Source organism: Chenopodium quinoa, unplaced genomic scaffold (assembly GCF_001683475.1).
Source record: "Chenopodium quinoa cultivar QQ74 unplaced genomic scaffold, ASM168347v1, whole genome shotgun sequence".
Taxonomy (NCBI): Eukaryota; Viridiplantae; Streptophyta; class Magnoliopsida; order Caryophyllales; family Amaranthaceae; genus Chenopodium; species Chenopodium quinoa.
This window is the reverse complement of record NW_018743548.1, coordinates 369,910-384,836: the sequence shown is the minus strand read 5'-3', so window position 1 is coordinate 384,836 and position 14,927 is coordinate 369,910. Positions and strand designations below refer to the sequence as shown.

Sequence of the window (14,927 nt, the reverse complement as noted above, 5' to 3'; positions counted from 1 at the left end):
GATGTAGACTAATCCCAAAATTGAAAAGGTTTTGCCTACCCATTTTTAACTAGTGATTACTTTTATTGTTGTGTCAATATAGTTTGGGAAAGCTATTATTGTTTCGAATTCAATGGATTTTAGAATATTATATGTAGTATTTGATTCCAATCAATTACAAATTTACAAGTATTATCTGTCAAAAACGAAAAATACAAGTATTATATTAGTGTGCATAAATTATTTCCGTTGTATTAAATTTTTCTTGAATTGTCAATTTGCTATACATTTAAATAGGACATTTTTTAAAAAAAAATTCTAGAAGAATATTTGCTAATTTTTTTTATCCTAGAAGAATTTATTTATTATATTAATAATACAATCGTATCCTTTGAAATTATTATTCACCCATTTCTATATAAGAATCTCATTCCACCCAAATTCATGAACTTGAATATAAATTTCTTTATTGTTAAATATGGAAGAGAAATAAAGAGAGATAGGAGAGAAATTGGGGAGAGAATAAATCAGTCACTATTATTCCATAGAGTGGGGATATATATATACATACAATATAACTAGGGTTTGCTTAGATAACAATAAACCCTAGATCTAGAGTATTCCGGAATGATACAAGGAGGATAATGGATATCCACATATATTTCATAACATTTATCTATTTATAGACTTTTGTTTTAGTAATATTGCAAAAAGGATGAAAATTCGCATTTTAAATCACATTTCATCTACCAATATATATTATTACGAGACAAATCTAACAGACGCATTACTAATTGACTAAATTTTTCTTGATATAAAATCATAATATTTGGTGAAACAAGAATGATGAATAGGGTTAAAGTTTAATTGTTAATTTTTCATTGAAATCAACAAAACTCATTACAAAGTATCTTTATGTACTTCTGATAACCATATCTCATTATATTGTCATGATATTTATCTTTAATCAAATTAATCGACACAATTTTATTATTTTATTTTTTCTTCTTACAAACTTGTGAAAAAAGATAAATAAAACTTTTATTTGGGACAAAGAAAGTGACACATGATCATTTTAAGTGTAAGTGGTTGAAATAATGTGACAATTTATACAAATACTGAAGTACTCTAGAAAAGGGGTATGTGACGAGATCACCCATATAAGTTAACAGTATCATCTAATCTCTATAATCTTAGACTTTTCAACATATAATTATATATCATTATCTGTAATAAAGTTTGATATTATCTAGAAACACACGGACCAGTTTAGCCGTGCAGTATCTTTATAAATTTCATTAATCTATTAATAATGATTAATGACCAAAGATGTTCTTAATTACATTGACTTTGACTTACAAATAATGATATGCTAGCCAACCCATGATTTAATAAATTAGTAAAACAAGCCAAATGAAACACACCAAATCTGAACACAAAAAAAGGTTGAAAAAATGACCACAATTTCCCACCCTTTTCTCTCTCCTAAAATGTTTTCCCACTTCTAAGGTTCTAAGCTCCCCTGTTACTGAAAACAGAGCAACCAAAAACAGAGCAAAAACCACCTAATTCCACATACAAAATGACAAAATTACCCTTTACACCCACCAAATTCCTCCCCCTTTTACCCTTTATCATCCTCACCTTCCTACCCTTTTTGGTAATTTCACAATCTGATCAACAAATTCTGTTGAAAATCAAGGAGCAATGGAACAGTCAACCACCAACAGATTCATGGACTTCCAATACATCCTATTGTCATTGGCCTGGAATCAGTTGTACCGGTGGCGAAACCGTAACCGGAATCTCCCTCAATAGCCAAAACATCGAAGGCCGAATCCCTCCATCCATTTGTGATCTCAAGAATCTCACCCTTCTTGATCTTGGAAACAATAGTATCATAGGTAACTTTCCTACATTTCTTTACAATTGTACCAAGCTCCAAAAACTAGACCTTTCTCAAAATTATTTTGTTGGGAAATTACCAAATGACATAAATAAGCTTTCTCCTAATCTTCAATACCTTACCATTAGTTCTAACAATTTCACCGGTGACATTCCATCTTCATTAGCTCAACTTAAAGGGTTGATCAACTTGTATTTGGATTCTAATTTATTCAACGGCACGTTCCCTTACGAGTTGGGACAGTTGGAAAATCTTGAGGAATTGGTGTTTGCTTACAACCCTTTTGCCCCTAACAAATTACCCAAAGAATTTGGGATGCTTAAGAGGTTGAAGTTCCTTTGGATGACTCAATGTAATTTGATCGGTGAAATTCCAAATGATTTTGCCAATTTAACTAGCCTTGAGCATTTAGACTTGGTTCAGAATAGCTTAGTGGGTGAAATTCCAAGTGGGTTGTTCTTGCTCAAAAACTTGACTTATTTGTATTTATACAAGAATAGGATTTCTGGGGGATTGCCAACTTCGATCGAACCGTTGAATTTGGTGGAATTAGATTTGTCACAGAATAATATGACAGGAGTAATCCCTGATGATATTGGTAAACTGAAACGTTTAACAATGTTAAAGTTGTTTCAGAATCAAATTCATGGACCAATACCAACAAGTATTAGTCTACTTCCTAAGTTGACAACACTGAGGGTGTTTATGAACCGGTTATCTGGCACCCTTCCCCCGGAAATGGGCCTACACTCGGAACTCACAAGCTTCGAGGTGTCTGACAATGCATTCACAGGCCAACTGCCTGAGTATCTGTGCAACAATGGAAAGTTGATGGGTGTTGTGGCATTCAACAACTATCTAAACGGAACGATTCCAAAATCTCTCGGCCAATGCAACTCTTTACTCGTAGTTCAAGTCTACAACAACAGCTTGACAGGAGAAGTTCCTGCAGGGTTATGGACTTTGCCTAATATGATGTTTATGCAACTTAGCAACAACCAAATTTCAGGCCGGCTTTCTGAGAAATTGGCTGCGAATGTGAGCCTTGTCGAATTGAGCAACAACAATTTTTTTGGCAAGTTTCCATCAAGTAGTGTAAGCACTTGGAGGAGTTTACAGAAGTTTGAAGCAAGCAATAATATGATCACAGGTACTGTTCCATTGGAATTAACTAGCCTTTCGAATCTTAACACTCTCTTGCTTGATGGGAATCAACTGTCAGGTGAACTTCCTTCTGAGATTATCTCATGGAAGAATTTAAATAGCTTAGATCTCTCTAATAACGAGCTTTCTGGTTCGATTCCTTCTGCTCTTGGCTCTTTACCTGTCCTTACTTATCTTAATCTGTCTAATAACCAATTTTCCGGCCAAATTCCACCTGAAATTGGTCACTTAATGCCTACCTCACTTGACTTTTCATCGAATAAGCTTACTGGGGATATCCCAGTTGGGCTTGATAATATGGCATATGAGGATAGTTTTTTGAATACTCACTTATGTTCCAATACCGGATTCCTAGACCTTCCAAAATGCTCGAAACATCAAAGAAAACCGAACCTGTCATCCAAATATCTTGTTTTGATCATAGTCCTTGCAGTGGTTGCCTTGCTAGCAACTTTATACTACACGGTGTTCATAATCAAGGAAATCCGACAAAGAAAGAACAAGGAAGAACTAGATAGAAGTACATGGAAATTGACCTCTTTTCATAGGCTGCAGTTCACAGAAGAGAAAATTCTTACCAGCTTAACTGAGAAACATGTGATTGGGTCTGGAGGATCCGGGACAGTTTACTGGATCCCCATTAACCAATCAGGAGATGCTGTCGCGGTTAAGAGGATATGGAGCAACAATTTGGATAAAGAGTTCATTGCTGAGGTTCAGGTTCTCGGTACTATAAGGCATACCAACATAGTGAAGTTACTTTGTTGTATTTCAAGTGAAAACTCTAAATTGCTCGTGTATGAGTATATGCAGAATCAAAGCTTGGATAAATGGATCCGTGAGAGTAATAGGCAAACAGTTTCATCAAAGAATGGCTCGGTTCATCAAGCAGTTTTGGACTGGCCTACTAGATTGAAAATTGCTATCGATGCTGCTCAAGGATTAAGTTATATGCACAGTGATTGTTCACCTCCTATAGTTCACAGGGATGTAAAATCCAGTAACATTCTGCTAGATTCAAAATTTAATGCCAAAATCGCTGATTTCGGGCTAGCAAAGATACTGGCTAAACCAGGAGGAGAGCCTTACACAGTGTCTGCAGTTGCTGGATCTTTTGGTTACATGGCTCCAGGTAAAATTTCTACCCCATTCGTATCAAATAGAATGACAGTATATTATATCTACTTTGATATGCTGACAGTTTGCTATCTGAATGTGTGTTGCAGAATACTGTTACACAACCAAAGTGAATGAGAAAATCGATATCTACAGCTTCGGGGTAGTTCTACTCGAGCTAGTCACCGGAAAAGAACCCCATATCGGAGATGAGCACACAAACCTTGCAGAGTGGGCATTGAGGCATTATAACGAAGGACATCCAATCAAAGATGTCTTCGATAAGAAAGTGCAGGAGCCTTGTTCTATAGAAGAGATGACCAATGTGTTTAAGATAGGGTTGATGTGCACCAGTGCATTACCAGCCTTTAGGCCATCTATGAAAGAGGTTTTGCAGATGCTTCAATGACATATCAGTCTAGACGGTATTGGAGTAGCAAAGACAAAGAATGATCGCGATGTTTCCCCTCTTCTTGGGGGTGAAAATTACATCTCTAGTTGTAAGAATAGCAAGAGGGCGGCAGAAGATAGCTATGACATGGTTTGAGTTTGTACCTATAGCGCGAGTTTGCTGTATTTCTGTAGGATAACCAAGTATACTGTAAATGTAGCATAATATTTTCACATACGAGTGATTACAGTTACCATTGTAGTCTCCTGGGAGGTTTTTATCAAAGCCTGCATTCTGTTCTCAGCTGCAGTAGTGGCTGTGCCACCATTGCGTCGAAAGAAATTATATAATACGAAGTAATTAGAAATACTCCATTTTTCATGTGTGACTATCAAGCAATATATATGAATAAAAGTTTCGATCTTTAATTATGTAAATGAAGAAAAGCCATACTAATAGGGTGACATGCTAGGGTTTTTATGAGAAAATGGGTAGCAAAGGTTGGGTTATTCAAGAAGAATTCACAGGTGGGATTGTTTTGGAAGAATGGAGAAAAGGTTGGATTATTCTTGTTAAATTTTCCTAAATGAAAAGAAAGAATGTGGATTTTTATATTTTGAAAGGTAAATTTACTTTCAACGAATCCTGAGTCATAGGGACGTCACCATCCATATAAAATGATAGGTTTTTAGAATTTAATTAAATAAATAAAAATCTTGAAATTGTTTGATTGGCTAATAAATAATTGGTTGTGTCACGAATATGCAAAGGTGGAAGGAGATAATTTCCACTCAAAATCTTAAAAAATTCACCTCAATATTAAATTAGTCTATTACTCAATCTCAAAAAGTATTTGCATAATAATAGAAGCGTCCAAAATCCAGCTCTATTAATTTCAAATTTGACTAGTTTAATTTGATCTACATCGAATTCCAATTCTATTAATTTAAAATTTGACTAGTTGTGATCTAATCTTTGAGCTTGAATTGTTCAACGCATGATGCTTGATATGAGTAGAGAACAAATAATTTAATTTGAAAAGATTGATTGTTGAATGAATTGGTGATGGAGGCTTTATAACATTGTACGTGACACTAATGAAAAAGAGCATCAAATGCATCAATTATTTTGTGGTTAAATGCGTCGTATTATTCATATAGCAACCGGTGCATAAGTGAGGGAAGACTATAAATTGCAGTGATTAATAAAAATGATGGAAGGCTATGAATACAAATCTTATTAGAATTTTTTTTTATAAGTGAAAGGAATATTAAATTGAAGCGATTTATTGACATAAAATGACTCGTGATTTCGGAAAGAAAAAAGGGGGAAAAAAAGGGGAATCTCGTGTTTCGTCGTATTATTAATACTGCAATTAGTTGGGGTTTAAGGTGGTTTCAGGCCAAATAGGGCGGCGACGGGGGTGGGTTGTAGGTGGTCGGAGGAAAAGTTGGAAAGGGAATTGATTGTGATTGTGGGGTCGAGGGAAGAAGAAGATGGGTGGTTGTGTTTGAAGGTAGAAAGGCATTGAAGAGAGGGAGGAGGAGGATAAAGAGGGGAAGTCTTTGTTATGGTTGGGGCTGCCATGAGTGCCATCCATTGATGTCAGTAAGGAGATAGGAGGAGGAGAGAATAAAAGGTGAAAAAAAAACCCAAAAAACTTCAGGTAATGGAGGTGGAGCTTTGGGTGGTGGTAATGGAGGAAGATGATGGCAAATGGTGGGAGGAAGGAGAGGGAAAGGGATGACCGGTTATTTAGGTAACCAGTTATTTGGGTTCATTTTGAGAAGACGGGGTATAAAGGTTGGATTATTGTGGAATAATCCAAAGGTTGATTTATTTTGGGAGAATGGGGCAAAGATTGTATTATTCTTGTTAAATTTTCCTTTTATTTATGGATAGCCTTGCCCTAACTACATTCCCGAATTTGTTAAAAACAATGGGCAACATACTTAAGCAGCATTACAATGAAAGCATTAGGTAATTACTAATTTGACAATGTTATGGAAAAACCATTGATTTGGTTAGAATATTTGATTTTCTTGGTTATGGAAAATACTATTCCAATTTTTCCATTAAATAAAAAGAAAGTTTTTCCATTAGAATATTTGAGTTCTTGGTTATGAAGATACTATTCTTAGTTGTATTCCAATTATTCCACCCATCAATTTTTTCATTCTTAGCTGTTCCAATTTTCCCACCTAATGGAAAAACTTTCTACTCCACTAAATGTTTAGTGGATTGGAGTCAAGTAAACGGCTAACCCTGTTTTAGGTAAAAATACCCCAAGGTCATATGGCCCAATAAAATAGTGACATGTGTCACCCTACTATGAGAGGTTCAAAACGAATCAATCCTCAGATGATATACATGACATCTCCCATCATTGAGAAAAAGACGTCCCCAAGGCCCAATTCCCGAGAAAAGATCGTACAGCGTCACAACCCAACATTTGTTTCCGTAACCTAGGATGGTGTCACGAATCCCAAGACCTTATAAAAGGGAGATGTATCCCACCTAGGGAAGATATTATTTTTACACATATTCATTATTCACAAAAAATCAGAGCAGTCAATGATTGCAGATAATTAATTCTCACCACCGAGAATATACCCGATCTCGGAATCTGAGAGGATCCCACCTTTCTTTCCGCACTTTTTACATCTTCTGAACACGTTCTAACTTGATCATTGGAGGCGGGACTCCACCCAACCAGAGTCTCCGTTGTTTTGCAGGTACAGGCGCCCGAAATCCAGTCTTGGTGTTGTAACTCTCCCAAGGGACACAGAAAACCCCGAAACATTTGGCGCCGTTTGTGGGGAGAGTACTTCTGAGATGGCTTCACATGAGTCTATACCGCCTGCTAATGAGAAACGGCCTACATTTTAAAGGGTATAATTGGAAACACACTATTTATAAGAGTAATCTTATACTTTTTATGAGGTTGAGATATCAACAATTGTGGAGCCCAATTTTAATAAAACTTATAATAGTTGTTTTATTTACATTTTGTATTTTTTCACAGTATTTAAGAAATAGGAGAAGAAAGTGGATGAAGTACATTAATAAAAGTGAAAAGTACAATCATAGACAAAAGTTAGAGAGAGAAAGAAGAAAAAAGTACAAGGCATGTGCAAAATTCAAGGGTAAATTAGGAAGTACGATGAATAAAGTTAAAAAAAGTGAGGGTGTAATGGCCTTTATATACTATCCAAAAACAAAACAACATTTTGGATCTCCAAAATAAAAAAACAAGAACTATATTATGGGACGGAGGGAGTATGTTATATTTTTATACTATCTATCTTATTTATCTATTAAATTGGAAAAACATTTTGCCCTTATATTGAGTATACCCAATAAGGGCCCTATGTATTAAAGTTTCTATCCATTAAAAGCCTTTTAAGCTTGACCTATTATTATTGGGCTACCCTATCCAATAACCAGGTATAGTTACAAGTTTACAAGACACTTTTTGACACCTTTTGAAGAAGAGATTAAAGAATGTAAACGAACAAATTAATATAAAGAATTTGAACCATAACAACTTAACACTTTTTTTTTTAATCGATGTTAAAATTATCTCAAGGGTATTGCAACTATAAAGATAAGGAGGAAGTATAAGACTATTAACGGATCACATGATTATCAACAATCTAGAGCTTATAATTATTGGAATAAGTCTTGTGTTCAACGGGTGTACATTAATTTTACTGTAAAACGATCAGTTTGTGCGTAACTTTAACTATTTTTATGGTAACTTTAACCACTAAAAAGTAAATTTTAATTTGTCGTTAGTTTGAATTTTATTTTAATGTGTAATTTTTTATAAATACGTGATTACATACTATAAACACTAATATGATTAATCTAATACATCAAAAGTTTTTTGTAAAAAAAATTATTAATAGAAAAATAATAATTTCTGTAGTATAAAGGACAACTTTAAATATTTTTAACATAACTTTAACTTGTTTTACTATAAATTAACGTAGACCCGCAAATGCTATATTAACGAACACAAGTATTCCTTTCCAATTTTCCATAATTGACTTGACTAACATGACTTGCAAATGCTATATTAACTCCCCCTTCTTCTTTTTTTATTCCCAACACATTTTTCCTACGCAATGCTTCTGAAACAGAGCAAACTCCACATTCAAATGACAAAATTACCCAACTCCACATTCAAATCAACTCCACATTCAAATGACAAGATTACCCTTTCCAACTACCAAACTCCTCCTCATATTGTCCTTTATCCTCCTTACCCCTCTACCCTTTTTGGTAATTTCACAATCAGACCAAGAAACCTTATTGCAAATAAAGCAACAATGGAGTAACCAACCACCAATGAATTCATGGAATTCCACCACCCACTTTTGTCAATGGCCTGGAATCAATTGCTCCAATGGAGTAACTGTAACCGAAATCTCCCTTAACAGCCAAAACATCGAAGGCGAGATCCCTTCTTCGCTTTGTGATCTCAAAAATCTCACTGTCCTTGATCTTGGAAACAATTACATCCAAGGTAACTTCCCCACATTTCTAAACAATTGCCCCAAGCTTCAAACTTTAGTCCTAGCTTCAAACTACTTTGTTGGGAAATTACCAAACAGCATTAATGAGCTTCCTCCAAGTCTCCAGCACCTTAACCTTAGTGCTAACAACTTCAGTGGTGATATCCCACCTTCATTAGCTCAACTTAAAGGGTTAGTCACCTTGTACTTGGATTCCAATTCATTCAATGGCACGTTCCCTTCCGAGCTGGGACACTTGGAAAATCTCGAGGAATTGGTATTAGCTTACAACCCTTTTGCCCCAAACAATTTGCCTCGAGAATTCGGGATGCTGAAGAATTTGAAGTTCCTTTGGATGACTCAATGCAACTTGATTGGTGAAATTCCGAAAACTTTTGCCAATCTATCTAGCCTCGAGCAGTTGAACTTGGATGGAAACAACTTGGAGGGCGAAGTTCCAAGTGGGCTGTTCTTGCTTAAGAACTTGAAAATATTGTATCTGTACAACAATAGGCTATCTGGAGAATTGCCAACCTCATTTAAGGCCTTTAACTTGGTGGAATTGGACGTCTCACAAAACAAATTGACAGGATTAATCCCTGAAGATATTGGAAAGTTGCAAAAATTAGAAATTTTGAAATTGACTCAGAATGAATTCCATGGAACAATTCCACCAAGTATAGCTCAACTTACTTCCTTGAAGATGCTGAGTTTGTTTATGAACCGGTTTTCTGGTTCACTTCCCACAGAAATGGGCATGCACTCGGAACTTGAAGGCATCGAGGTGTCAGACAATGCATTCACTGGCCAACTGACGGAGAATCTTTGCCACAAGGGGAAGTTGCTGACTTGCTGGGTGTTGTGGCATTCAACAATTATCTGAATGGCACAATCCCAACTTCTCTTGGCCAATGCAACACTTTGAGTGTCGTTGAACTCTACAACAACAGCTTGTCAGGCGAAGTTCCTGATGGGCTGTGGTCTTTGCAGGATATGAAGACCGTGTTACTTAGCAACAACCAATTTTCAGGCCATCTTCCTGATAAATTGGCTTGGAACTTAAGTCGTGTGGAAATCAGCAACAACAAAATGTCTGGTAAAATCCCGTCAACTGTAAGCACTTGGAGCAATTTGCAGGTGCTTAAAGCTAGCAACAACCTGATCACCGGTCCTGTTCCATTGGAGTTAACTAAGCTGCAACAACTTAACACTCTCTTACTTGATCGCATTTTGCAGGTGCTTAAAGCTAGCAACAACCTGATCACCGGTCCTGTTCCATTGGAGTTGACTAAGCTGTCACAACTTAACTCTCTCTTACTTGATCGCAATCAACTCTCAGGTGAGCTTCCCTCTGAAATAATCTCATGGCAAAGATTATATAGTTTAGACCTCTCTCATAACAAGCTTTCTGGTTCGATTCCTTCTCTTCTTGGCTCTTTGCCTGTTCTTACCGACCTTGATTTGTCTGACAATCAATTTTCTGGCCAAATCCCGCCTGAAGTTGGCCAATTAAAGCTCACTTCACTCAATCTCTCTTCCAATCAGCTTACTGGGAAAATCCCAGTTAAGCTTGACAACAGTGCATACGAAAATAGCTTCTTGAACACCCATTTATGCTCCAATACCGGATTCTTCTACCTCCCAAAATGCTCAAGTCATCATAGAAAGTTATATTTGGCCTCCAAATATATTGCTTTAGTTATACTCCTTGCATTTGTCGCCTTCCTAGCAACTTTATACTGCATGGTGTTCCGAGTCAGAGAAATCGGACAAAGTAAGAAAAGGGCAGTTGCTTGGAAACTGACCTGTTTTTATAGGCTACCGTTCACAGAAGAGAAAATCATTGCTAACTTAACTGAGAAGAATACGATTGGTTCAGGAGGATCCAGTGTAGTTTACCGGATCCCCATCAACCAATCAGGGGAAGCTGTTGCGGTAAAGAGGATATGGAATAACAAGAAAAAGAGCAACGATTTGGAAAAAGAGTTCATTGCTGAGGTCCAGGTTCTGGGTACTATAAGGCATCTCAACATAGTAAAGTTACTTTGCTGTATTTCGAGTGAAAACTCGAAATTGCTAGTGTACGAGTACATGGAGAAACAAAGCCTGGATAGATGGATCCATAAGAATAAAAGGCAACCTGTTTCATCAATGAGTGGTTCGGTTCAACAAGCAGTTTTGGACTGGCCTGCTAGATTGAAAATTGCTATTGATGGTGCTCAAGGATTAAGTTATATGCACAATGATTGTTCACCTCCTATAGTTCATAGGGATGTAAAATCCAGTAACATTTTGTTAGATTCCGAATTTAATGCAAAGATTGCTGATTTCGGGTTAGCAAAGATTTTGGCTAAGCCAGGAGGAGAGCCTAATACAGTCTCTGCTGTTGCTGGATCTTTTGGTTACATGGCCCCAGGTAAATTTTCCAGCTTACTCTTATCATATACGAAGTATATGTTGTAAACAGGACAGTATTTCAAAGATGATTCCTACCAATATACTGTAACTACTTTTATTAACTGAAGATGAATGTTTTGCCATCTGATTGCAAATTGCAGAATACTGCTATACAAGCAAAGTGAATGAGAAGATTGATATATACAGCTTCGGAGTGGTTCTACTCGAGTTAGTGACAGGGAAAGAACCTCACATTGGAGATGAGCACACAAACCTCGCAGAGTGGGCATTGAGGCATTTTAATGAGGGACATCCAATCATAGATGTCCTTGATAAGGAAGTGCTGGAACCTTGTTATTTGGAAGAGATGACAACTGTGTTCAAGATAGGGTTGCTGTGCACCAGTGCATTACCTTCTTTTAGGCCATCAATGAAGCAGGTTTTGCAATTGCTTCAAGGACATAGCATTCTAGAAGGTTCTGGTGGAGGAAGGACAAAGAATGACCGCGATGTTTCCCCTCTTCTAGGAGGCAAAAACTACATCTCTAGCTGTAAGAATAGCAGGAGGACATTAGACGAAGATGACTATGACATGGTTTAATATAGACGAAGATATTGTATAGGTTAATGTAATAATCATCAAACTATAGTCTATAGGTTCTAAGGACGTTTTATAAATATAAGCCACAAACCTAAAGTATTTACCAAGTAGGACGCGTGACAAAAGTATTTACAAAACTAAGTTTCCAGGTAAAACGCTGCCTATACCCTGGTTTTTTTAAAAAAAAAAAATTTGTTTGAAAGAACGTTTTTCTTGTTTGACTTTTTCTTTTAATTATGTAATTTCTGATTTATTAAAAAAAATCAAAAACACTATAAACGCTGCCCGAGGCAGCGTTTATAATAAAAAATAAAAAAAAACAAAAAAAAAATTAATTTGTACATTAAACGCTGCCTGGGGCAGCGTTTATGTACACTTGCATTTTTTTTCCCAACTTCAAAAATAATTTGTACACTTGCATTTTTTTCGAACAGAATTTTTTTAAAAAAAAACCAGGGTATAAAAACCCTGGAAGTTTAGTTTTGTAAATACTTTTGCCACGCGTCCTACTTGGTAAATACATTAGGTTTGTGGCTTATTTTTATAAAACGTCCAGGTTCTAAAGCTTCCTTTGTAGCTACCGAGCAAAATAAGCACAAAAAGAAGTTTAGTTTCTGCAACAGAATTATGTACTACCTCTGTCAATTTTTAGATGTAACTTGCAACAAAGAGGTATCATTTGTGAGACATAGAAACTTTCCAAGGGCCTTTGTGAAGATGTTGGCCAATTGGGTAGAGGTAAGTACATATGATGGAGAAATTAAGCCTTCAACAATCGCATCACGAACAAAATGGCAATCGACTTCTATGCGTTTGGTTCTTTCATGAAAAACTGGTTCTTTGCAATGTGCAAAGCAGATTCACTGTCACAAAATAACTTGATTGCCTTAGGGTTTTGCACACCCAAACTCAACAACAGGGCCTTAAGCCACTTAAGTTCACAAGTAATTGCCGCCATTGATCTGTATTCGACCTCTGCAGAAGACGTTGACACAGTTAGTATTTTTTTTAGTCTTCCAAGAAATAGGCGAATGCCTAGAAACACCAACCAACCTATTTAAGAGTGACGAGTAAGAGGACAAGCCGTCCAATCTGAATCACACCAACTCTGCAAGGTGAGATTACTATTAGCACTCAACAAGATACCCTGACCAGTAGTACCTTTTAAATAACGAACTACACGCAGAGCTGCTTTCCAATGTTCACTACGGGGCTCTTGCATAAACTGTGACAAGATATGAACCGAGTATGCTAAATCAGGTCTCACTACTAGAAAATAGGCAAATTCCGACGGACCCAAAATTCCGTCGGAAAAAGCGAAATTTCCAACGGATTTGTGTCCCGTCGGATATTTCTGACGAATTCAACCATTCCGTCGGAAATTTCCGACGAAAATAAAATCCGTCGGAATGTATGTGCTTTCCGACAGAAACTTTTACTTCCGACGGAAAAATCTTACGATTCTTACCCCTATCAAACTAATTTCAAAAACTAATATCAAAACCTAATTTGAGTGGAATGAAAACACATAAGTAATTACAGAACTAAACTAATTAATAATTATAAAAAAAAACACCCAAGCAAGCCTCATTTTCACCTTCACCAAAGAGATAATGTTCGTATGAGAGAAGTGTGTACAATGGAGATCGAGCTTGTAGGCCGTGAAATAGAGGCAGGCGGTGAGATCTGCGGCGGACTGGTCGAGATCGAGCTTGTGGTCGCGCGCGTGGAGCAGCAGCACCCGGTGTGGTATGCCGTGGAATGGTGGTTTGCGGTGGAGACGTGGAGTGGTCGTCGTGGTTCGCGGGTGGAGTGGTGTGGTAATGTGGTCGTGGTTGTGGGTGGAGTGGTGTGGTAATGTGGTCGTAGATCCAAGTATTTGTGAGTTCAAGTTCTCTCAACTGCTCAAGGAATGGAGAAAGAGAGAGGAGAGTAAAGAGCGAAAGCAAAAAGTAACCCACTACCCTTACATGTTTTCATTAAAAACCAAAAAAAAACAAACAAACGGGTTTTTAACGGGTACCCGGGTACTCAAAGTGCAGCCCAGTACCTGACCCGAAAATTAGACTTTTTCAAGAATCGGGTACCCGACCCGCAAAATGGGAGGGAAAAATTAAAACCAATATATATACAATGCTAACCCTATAATTACCTTAAACTAGGTAACTAGAGATTAGGAAATAATATAAAAGATAACTACCAAAATATTCCACAAAATATATCCCCAATAATAGAAAAGAAGCTGGAGAATGATCAAACTTAAAGGGTATCCTTGCTGCTGTAGTCAAGACAAAAGTAAACTGCAAAGAATCCACTCACGAAGAATCCACCATTTTTTCCCTTCAACTTCCTCCTCAGTCCTGTCGTATTCGGCGTAGTTTAGAGTTATAGCCAAAACAGTAGCAATCAACAAAACGTAAAGATCAAGCTGCAAGTATTTACCATAAAAGAGTGGAAAGAAGCTGGAGAATGATCAGACTTGGGGTCCTTGCTGCTGTAGTCAAGACAAAGAACCCCACAAATGAAGAAACAGGTTCGCCGATTTGAACATTCTTGATACTCTATCACAAATGAAGAAGACTAGCAACTGAATGTAGATAAACCAAATTTCCCATCAGCTTCTTCCTGAATACTCACCTTACATGTCCTTTTCGGCATAGGTTCGGGTTGGGTTGTAGTTCACCATCATTTTCACAAGGGCACTTGGTTAAAGATCTTAGCATAGGAATGAAGCATGAGGAGCATAATCTTATAGAATGGCAAACCTTGAATCATCCTTACAGTGAATTTTAAGAAGCTAAGGGGCAGACTGCAGCATCAACTCTGCTGGACTCTACTGAGATGATTTTGGTA

General features: G+C 36.9%; 2 protein-coding genes across 2 annotated transcripts; both read left to right on the top strand.

Annotated features, from left to right (window-relative positions):
- Nucleotides 1-1,325: 1,325 nt before the first annotated feature.
- LOC110740247 (receptor-like protein kinase HSL1) lies at nt 1,326-4,880 on the top strand. Its single transcript, XM_021920733.1, has 2 exons — nt 1,326-4,181; nt 4,276-4,880. The coding sequence occupies exons 1-2, from the start codon at nt 1,562-1,564 to the stop codon at nt 4,572-4,574; spliced, it is 2,919 nt and encodes a 972-aa protein (XP_021776425.1). The 5' UTR covers nt 1,326-1,561; the 3' UTR covers nt 4,575-4,880.
- A 3,614-nt stretch (nt 4,881-8,494) lies between these two features.
- On the top strand, nt 8,495-12,181 carry LOC110740246 (receptor-like protein kinase HSL1). The gene is given in 4 exon segments (XM_021920732.1): nt 8,495-9,923; nt 9,926-10,213; nt 10,313-11,492; nt 11,635-12,181. Coding segments are annotated over 4 exon segments (3,066 nt in total). The 5' UTR covers nt 8,495-8,765; the 3' UTR covers nt 12,075-12,181.
- Nucleotides 12,182-14,927: the final 2,746 nt, after the last annotated feature.